Source organism: Parus major, chromosome Z (genome assembly GCF_001522545.3).
Source record: "Parus major isolate Abel chromosome Z, Parus_major1.1, whole genome shotgun sequence".
NCBI classification, from domain to species: Eukaryota; Metazoa; Chordata; class Aves; order Passeriformes; family Paridae; genus Parus; species Parus major.
In genome coordinates, this window is record NC_031799.1 from 4,000,860 (window position 1) to 4,021,305 (window position 20,446).

A 20,446-nucleotide genomic window follows, 5' to 3' on the forward strand; every position below is an offset into this window, starting at 1 on the left:
GGCAAGAACAGAACACAGCCCAGCTGAGTGGAAAAGGAAAGAATAAGAAAAGGAAAGGAAAAGTGTATGTGTCTCTGATGCTCATACTTGTAAACCGCTTATGTAGTCAATGTTCTTTGCACATTTTACAAGAGGACCACGATGCTAAACCACACAAAATTTAAGATTCACACTAAACTCAGACTGCTCCCCTCTCTGTATATGATAACAATCAATTGAAAAAAACAACTCCTGTGCCTCATAATCTTTCTTAGACCACAACCTATTTTTTCAGACTACTTAGCATTCCAGCACACTTGTAATCCTTCCACCTTAGTCTTATCATCCACAAATTTACTGAACACACCCTCTATTGGATCATAACATATTAACTTTGAAAAGTGCTGATTTACTGAGTGAAATTTTACTCCCTATAGATAACAGTGCATTCACAGCCTAATTGCAAGCCAATTAATTTTTTTTAAAATTAATCAGTACTGGCATCCATGCATTACAAGCGTGTAGATGTGAACTAATTTCAGCACTTGCCATCTTAAAATCCAAGGTGTTATACAGAAGACTTGTTTTATACAACACTGGAGCAAGTGTGAAATTACACTCAGGAATAAGTGGAGCGAAACACCTACACATCTGATTCTTCAAACACGGAACTGTTAACCTAGTTTAGAAAATATTTATAAACTTATTTCTCATAACCATGCTATGTTACTATTCACAGGTGAGCTTCAGATTTGCACCAGATAAGAAAAAGCAGTATACCCATATTTTCCAAAGAGCGAGACCGTTGTTCCTCCCACAGGAACAGCTTTACCAGGTCCATACACATCCCAGATGGTCAGAGCCACCTGAGCATTTCGAGGCAGGTCTGGATACTTCACAGGCAGTTTCAGCCACTCATTCCAGCTGCAGAGAAACACTCTTCATTAGTCATAAAGCTTTACAATTCAAGTTACTCTCTATTAGTTTACACAACCCAGATTCTCCTCAAAATAAAAATTTCTTAGGGCAGATGGACTATTTTTTTGTGGGCTTTTACATTCAAACACCTGTCTGGAGCATGACTAAAAGGCTACAGACCAAAAGAAAAATATTCTGTCTTGATGACTGAGTAGCAAGGATCAGGCTGTCAGCGAACAGGATGAAAATGTATCACTCCAGGACCCAGAAGTTACTTAAGTAGCAAGACATGCCTAAGTCCACAAGTAAGAATTTTATCACTTACCTTTTACACAAAAAGGTTGGTTTTGTGCTGGATGGATAACACTAACCATAGGGACACTTGAAGAAACAAAAGCCATTTTGAAGAAGACAACAGAAAAAAAATCTTCCTGCCAGAAACAAATACTTGATGCCCCACGAACTATGAGCAACATGAAATAAAAGTCAAGCCACTTACTTCCATCTAGTGCTAAAAGCCTTGTAGGAAGTTCTAACTGGAAGAGCAAGAGGCTTCCCCTCTGCGAACACCTGACAAGTTACATACAAGTCAGAGCAAGTCTCTTGGTAGAGTCCCGAGAACTTCAGCATCGGATCCTCTAGGAGAGCTTTGTAGCTTTTCTGTTCTCTTTTCCCTTCCAGACTTCCTCTATGAGGGAGAGGGCAGGGGAAGAAAAGGAGAAAACATAAATAAACCAAAAGGTATTCTATCCATAGTAGAAATCCTATTACATTTCTATAGCTTATATTTAGATTACCCAGTACTGAGGCTATCCTCACTTTGCATGACTTGTTTGTAGTGAAATCCAAACACCAGAGAGGAACTCAGGATGTGAAATGCTGAGCAAACACGGAATGTATTGCTGTACTGATTTAGGTGGGGGTGGGGGGAAGAGCAGGGAAGGCAAGAATTACTTGTTTGTCTTTTAAATGGAGGTAACTTTTTCTACTACAACCTGTGGATTCTCAGACAGACCTTAAGCAGGGCAACAATAAATGAGAAGACATATGCTGCTATTGCTAAAAAAAGACAAAACAAACACCAAATTACATGTATTCCAAATACTACTTGAAAAAATAAAACCCAAAACAATTATGGTAAGTAAATCTTTATTTTTTAACATCTATTAATTGTATGACTGGTTTTGGAAGTCAATCATCTCTCAAATCCACAACAGAATAAAGCTCAATTAAGCAGATTGTTCAAATAAAATTTGGTTAAAGCCTTGCAGCAATGTTACTGTTAAGAGGAATTGATGGAATTTCTCAGGCATCAGCTATACTACAATGAAAACAGTCATACACATTAGATGTCTGTGGATGCACAAGTTAAAAAGAAAAAGGAAGTGACGTGGTGGTGATGGGAAAACATGTAAGAGCAATCCTCCACCAAACAAAAACCTATTTGTTTCCACATTTTCCATGTATTTGTTTCCAATGAAAAAAACACTTCAGAGTAAACAAACAAGTTACTTGCATGGAGCTAGCACCACACATTCTAAGGATGATAAACACTTCAAGCTAAAAAAAAAAAAAAAGCTAGTTTTAATTTTGTTTGGTGAAAAGAAATATCAAAGAGATCATGTGAATCTGACTCCTGATGGAACAGAATAGTGTGGGCTGGCAGGGACCTTAAAGATTATCCAGTTCCAACCCCTGTCATGAGCAGGGCCACCTTCCACTACCATCACTTGTTCAAAAGTTAAACAACCCTTAATAAGTTTCTCCAAGTTAGCTTGCCAGAAAAGTGAAACATACTTTAACATACCACCATTGGGTACACTACATTTGAGAATCAGCCACATCCCTCCTACACCAAGCATCTCTTTGCTGTGATGAAGAAAAAGAACTTAAAAACAAACAAAAATTTATATCACTGTGTGGTAACTGCTGCTTCAACAAAAGTGCTTCCACATGCTCAGGTAGAAATACATAACATTTACATGCTGCAGCACCTAGATCTTTCTACACTAAAACTGCCCACTAAGAGCACAATGCTTTCACACAAGTACGGAAACAAGCAGGAAGAGTGTCACCAGTTTATCTCTTCCCCTTAACACTCAGGAGTGAGCTGTGACACACTCGTGGCCCTCCAGTTCTTGAAGGGAACTTACAGGAAAAAAATTGGCAAGACTATTTACAAAAGCATGTAGTGACAGGGCAGGGGAATTATGCCTTCAGATAGTGCAGCTTTAGATTAATTAGAAAAAAATTCTTTATTGTGAGGGTATTGATGGATGTGATGTATTGGCACAGGCTGCTCAGAGAAGCTGCGGCTTCCCCATCCCTGGGAGCGTTAAAGGCCAGGCTGAACGGGGCTGGGACCAACTCGGGATAGTGGAAGCCGTGCTTGCCCGTGACAGGGGGTGTAACAGTATAGGGTTTAAAAGTCCCTTGTACCGCAAACCAATCTGTGATCCTATGACAGGTGAAAGGCTATGCGAGCATTCACTGACAATCGCTGCCTTGGAGCACCTGAGGACACGGCACATCTGACACGCGTCCGCAGCGCAGATCCAGCCCGGCCCCTCGCCAGCCCCGTCCCGTCAGCCTCCCCACGGGCCGGGACGCTGGCAGGGACACGGCACCCGAAGCTGAGCCAGCACCGCCGGTCTCCGGGCACCGCCGGGCTGCGACACCAGCGCACCCCGCCGAGGGGCGGCGGCCCGGTACCCCCCCAGGGCGGCAGTGACCGCTTCCCACTGAGACCCGACGCCGCTCACTCACATCTTCAGCTGCACGTTGATGTCCAGGTCGCAGCTGTACACATAATAAAGCCTCTCGGTCTCGCCCATGGCTGCCGACGCTGCTCCCTGCCCGCCCCTTCAACGCCCGTGGGCAGCAGTGCCGGCCTCCCCGGCCGCGCTCCGAGCATGCGCTGCCGCCGCCATCTTGAGTAAGGGAGGAAGGATCGGTGCCGGCCCTTGACCAAAATGGCCGCCGTCCGCGGCGCCGGCCCCCCTGCCCTCACCCCCCCCCCTCCCCCCCCCGAGCAGCGTGGGCGCGCGGGGTGCAGTATGGCCGTGGTCGCGCGGGGCAGCGAGATGGCTGCGGGTCCGGCTGTGTGAGGGATGGCTCATCTCCCGCCTGAGGGCGGAGAGGGATGGAGCCTGGCAACAGCCTCACAGAATCACAGAGTACCCTGAGTTTGAAGGGACCCACAAGGATCATCGAGCTCCTGGCCCTGCACAGGATGCCCCAACTACAGAGTAGGGATCATATGTCTGAGAGCATTGCTCAGGGGCTTCTTAAACTCAGACAGGTTTGGTGCTGACATCCCTGGGCAGCCTGTTCCACTGCACAGCCACCCTCTAGGGAAGAAAACCTTTTCCTGAAATCCAGCCTAAATCTCACCTGACTCAGTTTTACACCACTCTTTCAGCTCCTATTGCTGGTTGCTATAGGATATAAGAGTGAAGTGATCCTTACCTCTTCACCTCATGAAAATCTCGAATACCACAATGAGATGTCCCCTCAGTCTCCTCTGGGCCTAACAAACCAAGTGACCTCTGCTACTAGTCTTAAGGCTTCACCTCCAGACTTTTCACCATCCTCGTGGCTTCCTTTGGACCCTCATAGAGTAGTTTGGCTTGGGAATAAAGCTTTATTTCCAACCTCCTGCTATGGCCAGGGACACCTTCTCTAGACCAGGGCCCTGTCCTCTAGACCAGGGCTCCCCCCAGAGCTCAGGGCTGCATCCAACTACACCATTATATATACACAGAAGGTCAGAGTTAATAACTTTTTCAGCAAAGCCCCTCCATTATGATTAATTAACTAGTTTTCATACAAGTTAAACAATCTCAGCTCAAGGAAAGGGTCTTCACCAGGATGGGGGGTCACACAATGATTCTACATCTGGCACAGGCAGCCAGAAACTACCCACAACTAAAATACTGTAAATGAACATGTGATTTTTTTTAAAAAATAAATATTCAGTGCTTTGGGAATTAATACAGATTGTGAGCACCTTTAAGTGACATAAATACAGATGCTATGTGCGTATAGTCATTTTTGCCCTACACTTATTGTCTTTATGTAGGCAAAGCTATTGACAAACAGAAGTTTTGTGTTTTATGATCCACTATAACTGCTGAACTTCTCAGGGCTGCTGAACAAAAGTATAAAAAGTGCTATTTTGCTCTAGCTCACTATACTTAGAACATTGTTGGACAGCAGACAGGTGCTCTCTCTCACAGCACATTTCAGACTAAAAAAAAATATAATTGTCACATGGGAAACAGTGTTTTCCATTTTTGCAGCAGGATAGGGTTAACAGGTGGATGTAGAAGGACATCTCAGCTAGTCTGCTCCCTTCTGCAAGTCAGCTACTATAAGGGAAGGAGCTGAAGGAGGGAAGCAAGATTTCTTTTAAGAGAAGGACTTTTTCACCTCAACACTTTTTTCCCCCCTCAGGTGCTGTGATCAGAAGGGCTTTCTTTCCTTTTTATCCAAAACAAATAGGAAACTAGAGAAGTCCATAACCCAGAATCTATATCACTAAAACAAAGTCTTTGCTTTCCAGGACTACCACTTTGGCATGTATCATGAGTGCAAAACATAATTAAATTAACGGACTGCTCTGCACAGTAAAGGTGAACTTTTATCCATCTTTTCTATCTTAATTCTTCACTTTCTAGTCACATTTACAGTTTCAGCTGTCCTGGCAGCTGCTATTCATTTGTTGCCTGCCTCATAATTTTTGATGACTTCTGTTTGTTTTAAACTTTGGTTCCATCCCCGTTTTTTCAATGTAAAATCTCTGCTTTCCATAACAGGAATAAACAAACGTATTTTTCTCCTTAGGTGTGGAGAAAAAGTGAAACAGAAACCTGCAAAAAATTAAAAGACAAATCTCACTGTTTTAAAGCTAAACAATGTATGTCTCTGTGCACAAACAATAAGTACATTCATATGTGTGTACCTGTGCTGGTATGAATTTTTGGTCAGGAAAAATTAGTCTTTCTCAATGACTGAAATTAGTGGTATCAGTTTAATAATCTCACAGTCTATTGCAACCTACAGACATTTATAGGTAGTTATTGAAGCTTTGTTTCAAAAACAAAAAGAAGAGAAAAGAAAAAAGCTAAGAAAAAAAAATTACAGAAGATTATTTATTTATTATTATTTATTATTACAAATTACCTCTGAAAAAGACATTTTAAAAAGTTGTTAAAGTGGTTTATCGCCCAACTTTTTCAGATTCCAACGTGTCTGATTAGATAAGTAAATTAGGTGAGGCAAAAGAAGAGAAACATGTTTAGGATAAACATATTTGACAATAAAATGGAAGAAAGATGCTATTTCAATTGGAAATGTCCCTTTATAATACTTTCTCATATTAATAACCTTGCATTTCTAGGTTCTCAGATACTGCCACAGAGGCAGATGGGAAGAGTATTTTTCATCTTGAAGGTTCCTGAAGCACTTGGAAGAGGTAGTGGTGAACGTCCAGGGCCATTGCCTGTGCTCTGATGCAGTGCTGGCTGGAGGTGATGGGTGTCTATACTGCCACATACCTTCAGCCAGTAAAGCTGAAAGGCCTTTCCCTGTGGAGCAGATGCAGAACTAGATAAGGACATTTTCCTGTTTTACTTTCTGCTGCCACTTCTGTGTGTCCTTCAGGGCACTTGACATTTGTGGAAACATCCATACTAAATGATAAATGCAACCACCATGGGCTGTTGCGCATGAGTCAGGTAGTTCATGACTCACAGCTACCCTCTCTTGATCTGGCCCCTGCAGAGTGGTCAATCCATGTCCCAGCTGGTCCATCTCTTCTTTCTTCTAAGCTTCAGTGACCACTTCAGTGGCCAAAATATACGATTATTTATGTTTTTTCCAGCTCCAAGTGCCTGATGTTGTAGCAGACTGTGTTGGCTCAGGTTTCCAAGAGAAGTTTTGGTTGCCCTATCCCTGAAAATGTTTAAGGCAAGGTTGGATGGAGCTTGAAGCAACCTGGTGTAGTGGAAGGTGTCCCTGGCCACAGCAGAGGAGGAGGAGGTGGTTGGAAATAGAGGATCCTTAAGATACCTTCCAATCCAAACCATTCTGTGGTTCTATGATCGTATGATATGAGGGTTGTTTTACTGCCTGTGGGAAGGTTTTTGTAACGTGAAAGCTAGGGCACGTCATGAGAGCACTCTGTGGTGGTTGCATGTTTCTGGTTTTGGCCTCTTGAAGTGGAGCAGGATTATTCCAGGTGGTGCATTTCAGACGAGGCACATCAGTTCTCCTGTTTCTGATCTGCAGCACACCCATAAGCAAACTCTCCTGGCAGCTCTGCTTGCGTTTCTTGTTTAAGTAGACTAATAAATATATGCCACATGGGAGCCCAGGAGTGAACTAGTATGCAACTACATATATTTTGATAGCAGGAAGACATTCTGGAAGCAGAACACAATGCTCCAAGTTCATTGTGAAGCAAATTCTGACCTTGGTTGTGCCAAAAGAAGAGGGGGCATCTGTCTCTTGTGTGAAACTGAGAGCGACATGAGGGACTATTAGGACATGCTGGTGGCCAGTCCCTCCTGCTTGTGGCCCACAACCCCTTTTCAGAGGGTTCTGTGTCCAAGCAGTGGCACAGAAATCAGACTCCTGCTCTACCACAGCCCTTCCTGACCCAGCCATGGACTCCACTGAGACAATTCCCACTCTTAGACTAATGTTTCATCCCCACAGAGGTGCCTGATGCCCCAGTCTGGACCTGCCCTCACATCAAGTCTTCCCTTCTTTCTGGTGGATGCAGTGGGAAATCTCCTGGCTTTCTGCCCCAGGACAGCCCAAAAACATGATCATGAAACACCAATTTAATTCAGAATATGTAAATGTTTAAAATTTCTTTGGAAAAAAGTACACAAAGTTTTTTTGTTTTTTTTTTTTCTCATGAAGATTATAAGTAACTGGCTAGCTACACCTAGATTTAGTTACTTGCTGATATTATGCCATTCTTGTCATTGGAAAAAATACAGCAAGCATGAGATTGCACTCTTCATTGCTCTGCTCATGCATTAGAATCTCCCCTACCCCCCTTCTGTTTTTCAGTCTGATAGTTTGTCAGCTCCCAGAAGTCTGATGAGTTGAAGCACTGAGAAAACAGTGGGAGCAATAGAGAGGTCTGCTGCTGACACAATTCTCTTTGGAGGGAATGGAGCTATTTTTCTTGTTTTGAAGCAGAAGTGTCACTTGCAGTTCACATTCAACTGATAGCCACAGAGAAATATGTAACCTCTCAATCCCACCAAGAAATATACACCATCATCCAGAAGACAACACTGATTCCTCATACACCATCTACTTTCTGCTGTTGGGACTTCCACGGTAGGGAAGAGGACTGATCAGATGTCCAGCCATGTCCCACATTGTTTATAAAGACTTGCAGCAAAGTTGTTGAAAGTTGTAGCTGTGTTGTCAGACTCATTTTATCTTTCCTGAATGGTGGACATCTGTCCACTAAAAACTGGACTGAGACAACTAGGAACTGTACATAACCCTTAGTGCATCTGTCAGACGATAATGACTTTTACTCACTAATGAACTGTAACAAAACTGACTTGGCAACTGTTTTTTTCCCTCTAGTAATATCCTAAGAAAGACTTTGCATGCTGGATGTACAGCAGAGAGAGCTTCTGTTATTCAAATACCACAGTGGTGTCAGGTTTTCAGACCCACAGTGGAGGGGTGGTTAGCACATGGTTATTGTAAACTGGTTACTGGGTTAAGAATGGAGTTTTAGAAAAGAACACCCTTCCCCTTTCCCTTCCCTTTCCCCATTTTTGAGTAAAATATAAACCTTGTTTTATCACTTGGGTCAAAAACTGATTCTTCTCACAGTTCTAGCCTTGGAACAAAGCTGTCCTTGTAATGTGCTCAGGAAAATGCAGATGTAGATGACAGAGAGCAGGGAGTAGATATCCAAGATCTAAGAGTGTTCACAAGCAGTATATACTCTGCAGAGAGCTGAGGCTCTGACAAAGGTCACCCCATAGACCCTGATCCAGAAAAAACAAAGCAATGCATAAAGTTCTAACTGAAGACGCATAACACCAATTGCTTTGATTTGTAGAATTTTACCTATCACTTTCCATCCGATTTTATGTTTTACTCTTTTTTTGTGGCTAAGTAGTACCATGTACTACCATGCTTAGCCTATTCTCATTAAGTGACCCTATGAGTAAACAAACTCTCTAAGTTCTTGTTTCCACAGCCTTCTGTCCAAAATCATTCCTTGTGCTCAAATGAACCCAAGACTGGCCAGCATCTCTTATTTCTTCACCCACTCAGTCCCTGTTACCAGCACCAGCTGTTCAGGCTGTCTCAGCAAGTTCCACTTTACAAGCTCCACTGAGACCATGAGATGGGTGTGCTAACTCCTGGTAAGAAACAACCTTTTTAATTTTGACACAGCCATAGGGGTCTGTTTTCTCTGAGCCCAATCCATATTAGTGCATTTTTAGAAATTTTAGGAGCCCGATCCTCACAGTCTTACCTTGCTCCTGGGACATTTGTCATACCAGTCATTCAGCTCTGCCCTCAGTTGCCATGGATGGAATTTAAAAATCATAGAATCATTCAGGTTGGAAAAGACTTGAGATTATCAAGTCCAACCATTAGCCCAGGACTGCCAAACTTTCTTCTAACATATGTCCCCATGTACCACATCTCCACGTTTTTTGAAATCCCTACACAAATGATGAAATGATGGAGAAGATGGGCACATAAGTTAAAACTTGAGTTCTCTAGGGAATAGGTAGACATGAACAAGAGTGTTATTAAGTGAATTCTTGATAATAGTGAAATATTTGTTCTAATCCATTAAAACAATGTATGATTTTGCCTTTTTGTTCTCTGTAACCTCAGGTTTCATCACATCAGCTGGATATGAAGCACTGGACTTCTTTAAACATTTAATTTCCATTGAAATGACAACAAAGCTGTGGACTTCCCTTTCATTATAGAATGAAAGCTTCTGAAATAACTCTTTGGAGGAGTCCCTGCACTCATTCCTCTCTGTATAACTTGAACTCAGTAAAGTTGCACTAGGGAAGAGTTTGGCCCATTAACTTTAGTTTCCTAATGCTGTTTAGTAAATAAGCCATATAATTCCCAAAACAAAGAAAGGGAAGAAATAATAGTAATAATAGGAAACATGAAATGTCAACACAGGCAAGTCGGAAGGAAAAAAAAACAAAACAAAACAAAAACCTGCAATCCACCCCCCCACAAAGAGTTAAATTAGAAAAAAAGTAGAAAAGTAACCTATCAAAAAACAACCCACAACATACAAAAAAAAAAAAAAAAAAAGTAAAACCAAACCAGAATACTGAATCAGATCATCGCCTAGAGCAAATCAGTGTAAGTTAACTTCAGTGAAATCAAGTAAATTGTATTCAATTACTTCAGATCAAGTCCTACCATGTAGTTATGTTATTTTAGGTTTTTCAGTTCTTTCTCCCCTGCCCCCATCATAAAATTTGTTTAAAAAAAACCCAAAATAGTCTGCTAGATTTTGCAAGTTCAGTAGTCTGTTAACTGAGTAAATAAAGATATAATGAAAGCAATGAGAGCTGAAACATCACACATGCAGTACGTATCTCCAGCTAGTCCAATTTTATGCCTAAGGAGAGACTGGCAGAGTTCCTGCTGCGATTCAAATCTTATGTCAAATTTATAAACTTGTTTTCTCCATTCTCCTCTCCTATCCCTGTGCCCCATCAATCAGATCTTATACCTGCACAAAAGGCTGATCCATCATTAAGGAGGCAGGTTGCAGCTAAATGTAAATTTGCACTTTAAAAAAAAAAGAAGGAATAACACTCATGCTGCAGGGCAGGGTCACCCTCTGACCCTAGGCAATCTGCCTCTCAATCTGCAGAACACAGGCTAAAATAATGTGTCCGCCAAACAAGCAGTAAACTTTTCTGCTTCTGCCTTTTTGAAGATTCTTGGAGTTGCTGTGTCTGCTGGCTGACACTCTGTCTGACTTTTAAAATATGAAAATCTCCTCCATATGCATTGAGCTCAGTTTTCTACTTAGCATTTCAAGAGCCCTAAGGACCTTCAGGGAAAAAAAAAACCAAAAAAAAACAAACCATATTCTGAATTTTCAATTTTGATGACAATTTGCTTTCCCTACAGGATGTGCAGAAACACCTTGAAAAACTTGTCAGCTAGTAAAGGAAATGTTCTTTTCCATGGGAATGAGGGGACATCACTTTCAACTAACTTTGGGAAAACAAGTTTGACTCTGTACCCCATGCTTTCCCAAAGTAGCTGAACATCTCTTTTAGGTTGTTCCAAATAAGAAGAATAATAATAACAATTTAAAAAAAAATAATAAACATAGAAGCCACAAACATAGGTTTTGACCATCCAGTAAAGAAAAATTAAGTCCATCCATCCATCCATCCATGCAGTTACAGAAGACTCCCATTTTCATTTCATCCAAATCCAAATAAAGATTCAGGCCATAAACAAAAGATAATTATTTTCTTTAATATTAAATTGTTTGGTTGGGATACATAACTTTCCCTAGTCTGGGCTAGTCTCCCATTGGATTAGGGTCAAGGGAATGAGACAGTTACATTCAAGAGCAGTACAATCACTCTTACCTTCAGTAATTGCACAAGGTCAGGATGTTCCACCATTTGCAGTCCTGTTTTTCTCAAGAGTGCTTTTAAAGGGAGCCTAGATGACCTACTTGTATTAAATGCTGGGTTTATAAGCTAATATTAAATGGGGTGAATCCCTTCCTTTAGCTGAAATATATGTATTTTCTCTGTAACCTCCACATCACTGAAGGGCACACTGGAAGTATTAATTCTCCAAGCACCAAATGTACAAAATTTTTAGGGTGTGTTGGATTTTGTATCTTCTGTGCCACAGAAGAAAGGTGCTCAGGAATTGGCAATTTGAAGCTCAATGTTTTCTTTCTTTTCCAACATTAAGGAGAAAGCCATAACTGACCCTAAAATGTTCAGGTGGGGGTCCCTGCTCAGAAAACCCAAGTTTACAAAATTCACTGGGTTTCATTAGTCTGGATGCTCAGTATTCAGCCTTCATTAGTGATCTCCAGCCAGATGAACCACAAGTTGAGCTAGGAACAGGGGTGATAAATCTTGATCTTAGGGCTTATGTTCCAGCATTAGACAGGACTTATCTTTAAACTCCTAGTTTTTGACACTGGACTGATGACAGTTACATTTTTTGTTTGTTGGTTGGTTGGTTGGTTGGTTTGACATTACAGTGTTTCCATGTTTTGCATGGGCCAACCAAAGTGTATGAATTCTAACGTAATTTAGCATTTCTGCTGCTAATCCTGGTTTAGCTGTGACACAGACAAATCTGGTGTTAAGCAGAGAAGTTGTTGCATAAACACAGTAAATGCTGCCTCTCTTCCTTTCAGTGGACTCAGAAATTCACACCAGAGCAGTCAGTTAGAATATGCAATTTATACTGCAGACTATTTAAATGTTTTAAAATGGGAGTGTTCATTACAAATGCCTTCTCTAATGTTTTATTTCAGGGTGACTGATAAAGGGAGACATGAAAATGAATATGTATGTTTGCATAAGCTGTATTTCTTTACCGCTGTGGAACAAATTCTGCTCTTAGTCCCATTTAAGCATCCAGTGCTGATTTCAGTGTAGTTATGAGCATGCAGCTGAGGCCAGGATAAATCCTTCCATCCATCTATTGAGTGATCAAACCATATTTATTATGGATCCCATTTCTATGTTGAAGTGAAACAGGTCTTGATCTCAAGGGCAGGCTCTGCAGCATCACCTCTGCAGTCCTGTGACACGATATGGGTATAAGCCTCACTCCAGTGGGTGCTCATGTTGGATACAAAGGGAAAAAAGTCCCACATGCCTCTGCAAAATCCTGGGGAAGTCAGACACCAGCAATTAGAAACCTGTTATTTTCTTTTAAAAAGTGTTTAATAATACATAGAAGTGCTAAGCTCAAAAAGAAAGTTGAAATTTATAATCAATTTTGTCGTTGCTTTTCTTTCCTATTTGTAGGAAAAAATTACTCACTTTCCTCCCACCCTCAGATAAGACTAGGCTTTTGCACTCTATTAACCCCAGGGACTAAAAGATAGACTGTTTTCTAACAGGTGAATTAGTGCTAGATAGCATTACCACAAATGCCAAGTCATTAAACATGTAATTGGATTTTTTTTTTTTTTTTCTATCTTAACTTTTCTACGTTATAAAGGATCTTTACAAATTAATGACAGAATATGAAGCTGCCCTGAGAGCTATTTGCCCATTAAAAACAGGCATGAAAAACTCCTATCCCCATCATATAGAGAACTATCCCACCAATTTCCAATTACTTCTGCCACTGACAGTTCACTGGACTGTTAAGTTATATTCTGCACCATGCTGCTTAATGTTGTTAAGTCAGGCAAGTATTTTCTGCTTTTCTTTTTTCTTTCTTCTTTTTCTTCTTCTACTACTTCTTCTTTCTAATTTTTTTCCCCTGATTGTGAAGCAATTAAGCTATGTCAGTAAGGAAAAAGTAAATTTTAGCACTCTAAAGATACAGTTAATTTAAAGATGGATCCCTAGAAATCACTGAATAAATGTTCCTAACACCGTGGTCCAAAAATGTTTCTCTAAGTTTATTCAGGACCTCCAATAAAAGCCTGTCCTATGTCACTCACAGATACACAGAAGCAAGAAGCCTCAGTAAAAAACTAAATAACTCACTCTTGTATCAGATAATGACAATAATAATAGTGTTAATGGCAATAAGGAAAAGGGTTCACTGTGTCTTTTTTTTCTTCCATTTTATGAGACCCTTTAATTGGAAATGCAGTAAAATACTGAAAAAAACCCCACTTATATGAAGAGCTGGAAACAAAAAAAAAGGCTTTAGAAGCTCTTTGATGGGAAAATCTAAGTGACAGTTGTGTTAGCTTTACTATTAGGTGGTCTGTTTTTTAAACAGAGATGTTAAATGGTATCACTGGGAATTGAATATGGCAGTGAAGCACCCTGTGTCCATGGGTACCCCCCTAGGAATTAGAGTTACTGGGACTGTTGTGGTTTTTATGTTGTGTGTGGTTTCAACGCTCACAAACCTCACCACCTTAAGCTTGTGATGTATGTAATAAGGCATCTGTTCTTTGTAGGTGTGTGGTTAACTAACACAATTCAGAAAATTCTTATATGAAATTTCTATGATTTAAGTGGGATTTAAGGGAATATTTATTGAATAAAACATAATCCATCTCAGCATGGCCAAGGGTGAGATAGCCAAAATGTAAATGGACTTAATAAAAGACATTGTGTCAGATGTGGACTTTTCTTCAGGTTTCTGGTAGGATTCCTTTTGAACCAGTTCTGTGGTATCATTCATGAGCTTAGGAGGAATTGTAACTTAGCCATTTCTGATTTAAAAAGAGGAGTAATCAGTTATTGTTGAGGAAGAGGAAAAACTTATGCCTCATAGAAGTTGTGTGATGTGTGTGCATCATTTCAGTGATGGAACTACAAGAAAAGCAAGTACAAAAAAATTCTAACAGGAACTTACAGGTACTAATATCTACAAAAAGACAAATCCAAACTGGACTGGCTACAGAGAAGGACTATTAAAAGGGGAATATAGAACCTATTTTACATGGATACTTTAAAAGAGACTGGATTTTAAAATAAAAGGGGCAGGAGCAAGGCAGGGGAGTAATATTATTACTGTATAATTTGCTTTCCTCATGGGAACAAATGGTATTCTAGTAAAAGAAAAACAATGAAAAATGCAGATGGGTGCAGATAAGATGCTGGGTGCATCTGTCCTCTGGACAGAGAGTGCTGGAAACACCCACTTGCCATTTTGAAAAGCATCCTCTTTGAACATCACTGTGTATTTACAGTATCTCCTTTATCACATAAACTCCATGTATATTTTTCTCTGCATCTTAATAGATGTCTTTTTTATAAGTCTGAACTCCAGCAGGTCTCTTAAGTAGATTAATGCTGAGATATTGCTGGATAACATGTGTTTGTACTGGAAACAGCTCATACCACACTGACCAGATTTACAGGGATTTTAATTTGCCAGACTTTTTCTTTCTCCATCTTCAACTCTATCACTGAAGTCTGGTTTGATATTTTCAAAATTTATCTTGGCTCTCTGATTCAGAGAATTTAGTTTGGCCTACCCAGCTGAACAGAAGAAAATAACTAATGCTTTAAGATGGTAAAATGCATTTTCCCCTCTTGCTGGTTTTTCTTTCCTTGTATACTGTTCTCACTCATTTAACTTCAAAATCTCCAGGCAGAGGTTTGAGTTCAGGTATTCCTTCATTTCTTAACCTTGTGCTTATTTACGCTAGTGTGATTACAAGGTGGAATGTATTACTAAACCAATGGAAGATGATTTAACACCCCTTTTCAGGGTGTTTACTAAGGCTAATAATTTCAGAGAATTACTGTTTTAAATGCCCATGCTTGGTTCAAGCACTCCATTGCTACTCTGCAGAGCCGTATACAAATAATATAGTTTAATAATGAGTGGAAAACCTCCTGCTCCAACCTGTAAATTAATAGTTGAAATTTACTCTTGAGCAGGCAGCTGGTGTCTGGGCCAGTTCACACCTGGTATCACTTCAGGGCTTGTGTGGAATTCAGGCAAGCCATGGGCTTTGTGCTGGGTTTTTGAGCAAGGCTATTTTCACTCTACAGCAAGCAAGTGCAGTCATATGTTTCAATAAGGGACTTATCCGTTAGCATGTGAAAATGTTACTGCTAATTTTACACCTTGAAAACAAATCAGGGTTTCACAGTTCGAAAGCAGAAACCAACCAGCTATAAACCGTCAGATTGACTGTGATCTCAGAATTGAATAGGTCTATTTGTTCTAACAAACAGTTAGGCCATTAAATTGCAAAGCCTTTCAGAGTTTGTCCAGGTAAATAAGGACACATCCAAATTGATTATCTGTTGTTCAGAGGTAATGATACGTAATAAACTATTCGCTCTGGATAATGTAACAGAAATGTGCTGTAGCCCACAGATGTGCCGTATCTTCCCCTGTAAGAGCAGGATCTCTCCACTAGCTGCAGTCCAGGTCTCCACATTCCACCCTCCTGCCCTCTCCACCCCTGTGGGCAAGATGCATTTGCCTGATGAAACAAACACGCACATCCTTCTTGCTCCCATAACCCTTCTTCTGATGGGGACTCCTCAGAAATCTGCATGCAGGTACATCTGCAACTCACAGAAAAATACTTCAGGGACATTAAGTTTGATCCTGTTCTTCCCGGTGTCATTATACTCATTTGAAAAAACAATATCTGTCATCACAGATGTCAGATCTACTGGCTGCCCAGGAATAAATCTTGTGCTCATGTCAAAATGTCTTCAGCAGAACTTTTAGGATGAAAATTCACAGCTCAACATTAGGCAGCAATTTATGATGTATGATACAAGCAGCATGAGCAGTATTCTAGCAGGAAGAGGGGGAATCTCTAAATTTTGTCAAATGGAAAGTAGTTAAATGGTGTTTTTCTCACTTAGGAACTTAACGGACTTCTTTAACTGCCATATAAGAATTCTCCCTGTGCATATATTCTTGGTAGCTCCAGTTAGACTATGGCTATATGCAAGTATGTATGTTGTAGGGGAGAGGGCATAAACAGCTGGGATTGAGAACCACGGACAGAAACATTTTCCATCAGCAGCAGGACCTTCTTTATGGGATCCTGCTCCATCACTTGTGACAAACACCAAATTGAATGTTTGTGGGGACAAACTCAGAGAGGGTAATAACCCGTGCTGAGGCAGTGTGAGAATGATAAATGTTTTATTGTCTTTATTTTTCTCACATCACTTGCCAGTTAGACTTACAAGGTGAAATTAGTAAACTTCTGTGGTGGAGTTTGTCTTGCTAAATTTTGGCTGATTGAAGTATTAAGTGGGATATTATCTGTAAATAAAATACTTGAATTTAGACACCTAGTGATGTTTATGCCCAGACTGGTGTTTAGGCCATTCTTACCGCACTGCCTGTGGCTCCTGGGCAGCTGTTGGAGCAGTCCTGGAGCCTGGAACAGCATCATCCCCTCACTCCACAAGCTGCACTGACTGATGGCTCTCACAGCGAATCAGCAGAGCTGAAGCATGCAAGGATTCAGCTCATCCTTCCTGATTTCAGGCCCTTGGAGCTGCTATAGTACTCTCCTGCCCTGGGCTACCAGTCAGGCAGAGGAGAGTCTCCTGACAGCTCTGTTTTGAGGAGCTTGACCATCTCTGGAGGTTGATAGCAAGGAACCTGACCTGTATCAATGAGCAACCTTTGTAATCAGGGAGAAGACAGGTGTCTTACACATTTTCATTTAATCTATCATAAATATCTATTATAGATTAAGACAAAATCTAATTTCTCCCAAACCACCGTTTAAAGGAGACTGAATGTGATTACAAAACTGACATTTGGAGCCTTGTGCTGGAAGAGAATCACACAGAATTGGTGGAAAAGAGGTCACCTCTCCCTGTTTATGATGTAACTTTGCTGATATCAGGAGAGCAATACAATTGGTACATTTAACCAATGTCCACTGACATAGAAAGCAAGATAACAAATCAAACAAGCAAACCAGGCTTATCTCTCCGTGATCATGTAACATATGGCAGGCAATATGGAAAGGAGAACACACAAAGAGAGATATTAATGTAAGATAGGCAGATAGATGGAGCAGTACTTTCAAAAATAATAAATGGCTCAAATTGAAGGCCAATTCTGAAATGCATATTCAGAGACATATGTGTTGAACTCTTAATGGAAAAATCATAAAAGAAAAAAATAAAAGGTAATGTAGGATCATGAGCTGACATTTACTTTCTCTCTGTAAAAGAAAAAAAAACACATTTACATTTTTCTTGAGCCCTCTTTTCTCTGAAGTTGATAAATATTGCAGTGGAACTGAGATGATGTAAGTAGAAAAACATGAAGATTTTCTTTCAAAAAAGGGGAAGAATAAATAGAAGAGTGTTTCATTTTATTTCATTTCAGAAAATTATAAAGCTAGCTAATCTTTTAAAAGATGCAGATATCTTAATCCAAAGACCCTCCAAAGACCCTCCAACAATGGAAATGCAAATATCCCTGTAACCACTAGATGGTACTTAAAGCACAGGATTGGAATGAGTTGCTCTCTGTGAGGTGTAGTGAGGGTATGTATGTCAGAGGCTTAGCAAAGTCGAGGTTGGCTTTATTTTTTCTATATCCAGGAGGAAGTGTAGGGGGGAGGGGGGGAAAGAAAACCCAAAACTAAATCTCTTCTGTGCCTTTTTTTGACTTAAAAAAGAAAAATGGACGTGGCAAAAGTGTTTCTGATTAGATTGGTACAAAAAGATGATGCATTCTTTCTGGATGAATCAGGAGATATGAGGTTCTGTCACTCTTTAGATATAGACCTGAAATACTAAGCTTAAATTTATAGCCTCTTGAATGAGCCATAGGACTCTGTTTACTCATAGAGTAGAATTGGGTGCAGTTCCAGCAGTTCTTCTGTGTGATCAGTTACTTTATCACCTTGATCAGTTCAGAAGATACAATAACTCTCTTTTTTAATACATCCTACTACAGTAGATCCTTTATCAACCTGCTTTGGATTTAATCACACTTCTGGGTCAGGAATCCTCTCCCCATCTGTCTCTTTCATATACATGCAAACACATGCCTGTACAGCCATAAATGCCTGTATGTTACTTTAAGATTTTTTATTTTTTTTTTCAATTTTTACATTTTCTGGAGGAAAGGCTGGAAGAGATAGGGAGCAGGTCTAAAGAAATGACAGCTCAATTGCAGAAGCTCTCTTTTCTTCATTCTAGTTTCCAGAGAAAACAATCTATTTCCAAAAGTAAGTAGGAGAGGAATTTCCATCTATAAGAATGATATTGCAGGGGCTACCTGGAAATTTAAAAGTGTACTTGGCTGCAGATTTTGGACTTTCAGTCCAACTTCTTAGCATAAACTTAATCCTGTTCTTCTATTTGTGCTGGGTAACCTCTCCCATTCGGTCCCAGGCTCAGTAGTTTAACCTGATGCTTTGGTTTACCTTCATTCCCCACATAATTTTTTTACAGCAAAGAGTAGCACAGGAGAGGTCAGTGAGATTTTCCAGGAAATCGTGAATAACAAATGTCTCTCCATGGTTCCTCCTGATGAACACCCTGCTGTGCAACGGGGAGCATTTCTTTCTGACCTCTTCTACCTATAAGCTGTCCCTGGAGGTTTGTGGATCAATACTCTTGCTCAATGTACATGAAAAGGTTAGGCTGATTCTTATTCTCTAAAAAAAAATGCCACTAGGTCTTTTCTAAAAGTATCTAAAACAATTTGTCTCTAAGGTATTCTGTGTCACTGAGCTCTAAACCCTCCAAATATTTGTTTGGTGTCTCTGATTATCCAACAATAATAACAAAAACCATACCGAACCAACAAAAAAACAAAAAAACCCAGCAACGAAAGCAAACCCAAACACTTCTGTGAGTGTTTATCCTGTGATATCTTTATACAAACAAACATGAATGGCATTAAGGATAGAAATGTGCATCTAAAAATGTTATAAAGGGTTAAATGAGCCAGAGAGTTAGTAGGGAATGACTTTGTTACCTAGACCTAACTTTTCCTTAGGAAAGATCAGTTGCTTCATATTTCTTTGCTTTTCCATGCCAAGCTTCATAAGAGAAAACCAACAGCTTTGGGCCTGATCTAAGTCTCCTTGAGCACAGGACAAGTTCTCCTGAAGGACAAAGTCCATTCATAAGTTTCATGGTAGCTGCTATGAGCAGAAACATTTTTCACAAAAACAAAGCTTCAGGAAAAACTAGTATTGATCTCATCACTGAGATTTGCTCTTACATAATACCTGTGCACTGAAAGGCTTGGCTTTGGTAATGAGACCATGTGTGGAACTTTTGATGTGAGCTTTACTCTACAGTTCCTGATTTTGACTAGCTATTGTCTGGGAATAACTTATTTTCTAGGATGAAAGTTGCTCAGAAGTAAACTTCTGGTTAGTTTCTATTTTGTTCCATGGTGTTTTATAGAGATGCACCAAGCATCTTCAGAAGTCATGCCCTGGTTGTATCTATTGACCCAATAACACCAAGAGGGTCAAGGAGCTGAACCTGGTACAAGCATGCCTAAGAACACTTTCCTCTTTCTTGCCGCTGGCAACATCTGTTTTTATAGTTGCAACTTGCCTCCAAACCCTTGAAATTCCTTTCAAATATTTGTTCCAAAGCTAAACTGCTCTGAGCTCAGCCATGGAAGTATTTGCCATTTCTTTTTCTGAGAAAATACTATCTGTTCCTCTCTGCCTGCTGCTCCATCTGTCTGCTTGATCTGCTGCTTCATAATCTGGAAGAGAATATCTTTTGGGTTGTTTCATATATATTTTGTAAGCACTACAGAGCTTTGCTTGAAGAGGCCAAACTCATCTGTGATGGTGAAACTTCACTGACTTCAGGTAGTTGTACAGGGTGAATCAGATCTT

General features: G+C 40.2%; 1 protein-coding gene across 9 annotated transcripts in view; it reads right to left on the reverse strand.

The window, feature by feature from the left end:
• PIK3C3 (phosphatidylinositol 3-kinase catalytic subunit type 3) overlaps positions 1-3,806 on the reverse strand; it is a 69,740-nt gene extending 65,934 nt beyond the window's left edge. For 6 of the 9 annotated variants that reach the window (XR_004495596.1, XR_004495597.1, XR_004495599.1 and 3 more), the window contains exons 1-3: positions 3,664-3,805; positions 1,397-1,585; positions 760-903 (exon numbers count right to left, since the gene is read on the reverse strand). Coding sequence is in view for 4 of the 9 variants with exons in the window: in XM_033511415.1 (XP_033367306.1) it covers positions 760-903; positions 1,397-1,585; positions 3,664-3,731 (401 nt within the window). In the remaining 5 variants the exon portion in view is untranslated. Of the gene's footprint in view, positions 1-759; positions 904-1,396; positions 1,586-3,663 lie in introns of all 9 variants that reach the window. The other 3 variants (XM_015653044.3, XM_033511413.1, XR_004495598.1) reach the window with 2 other exon arrangements.
• Between the last annotated feature and the right edge of the window lie 16,640 nt (positions 3,807-20,446).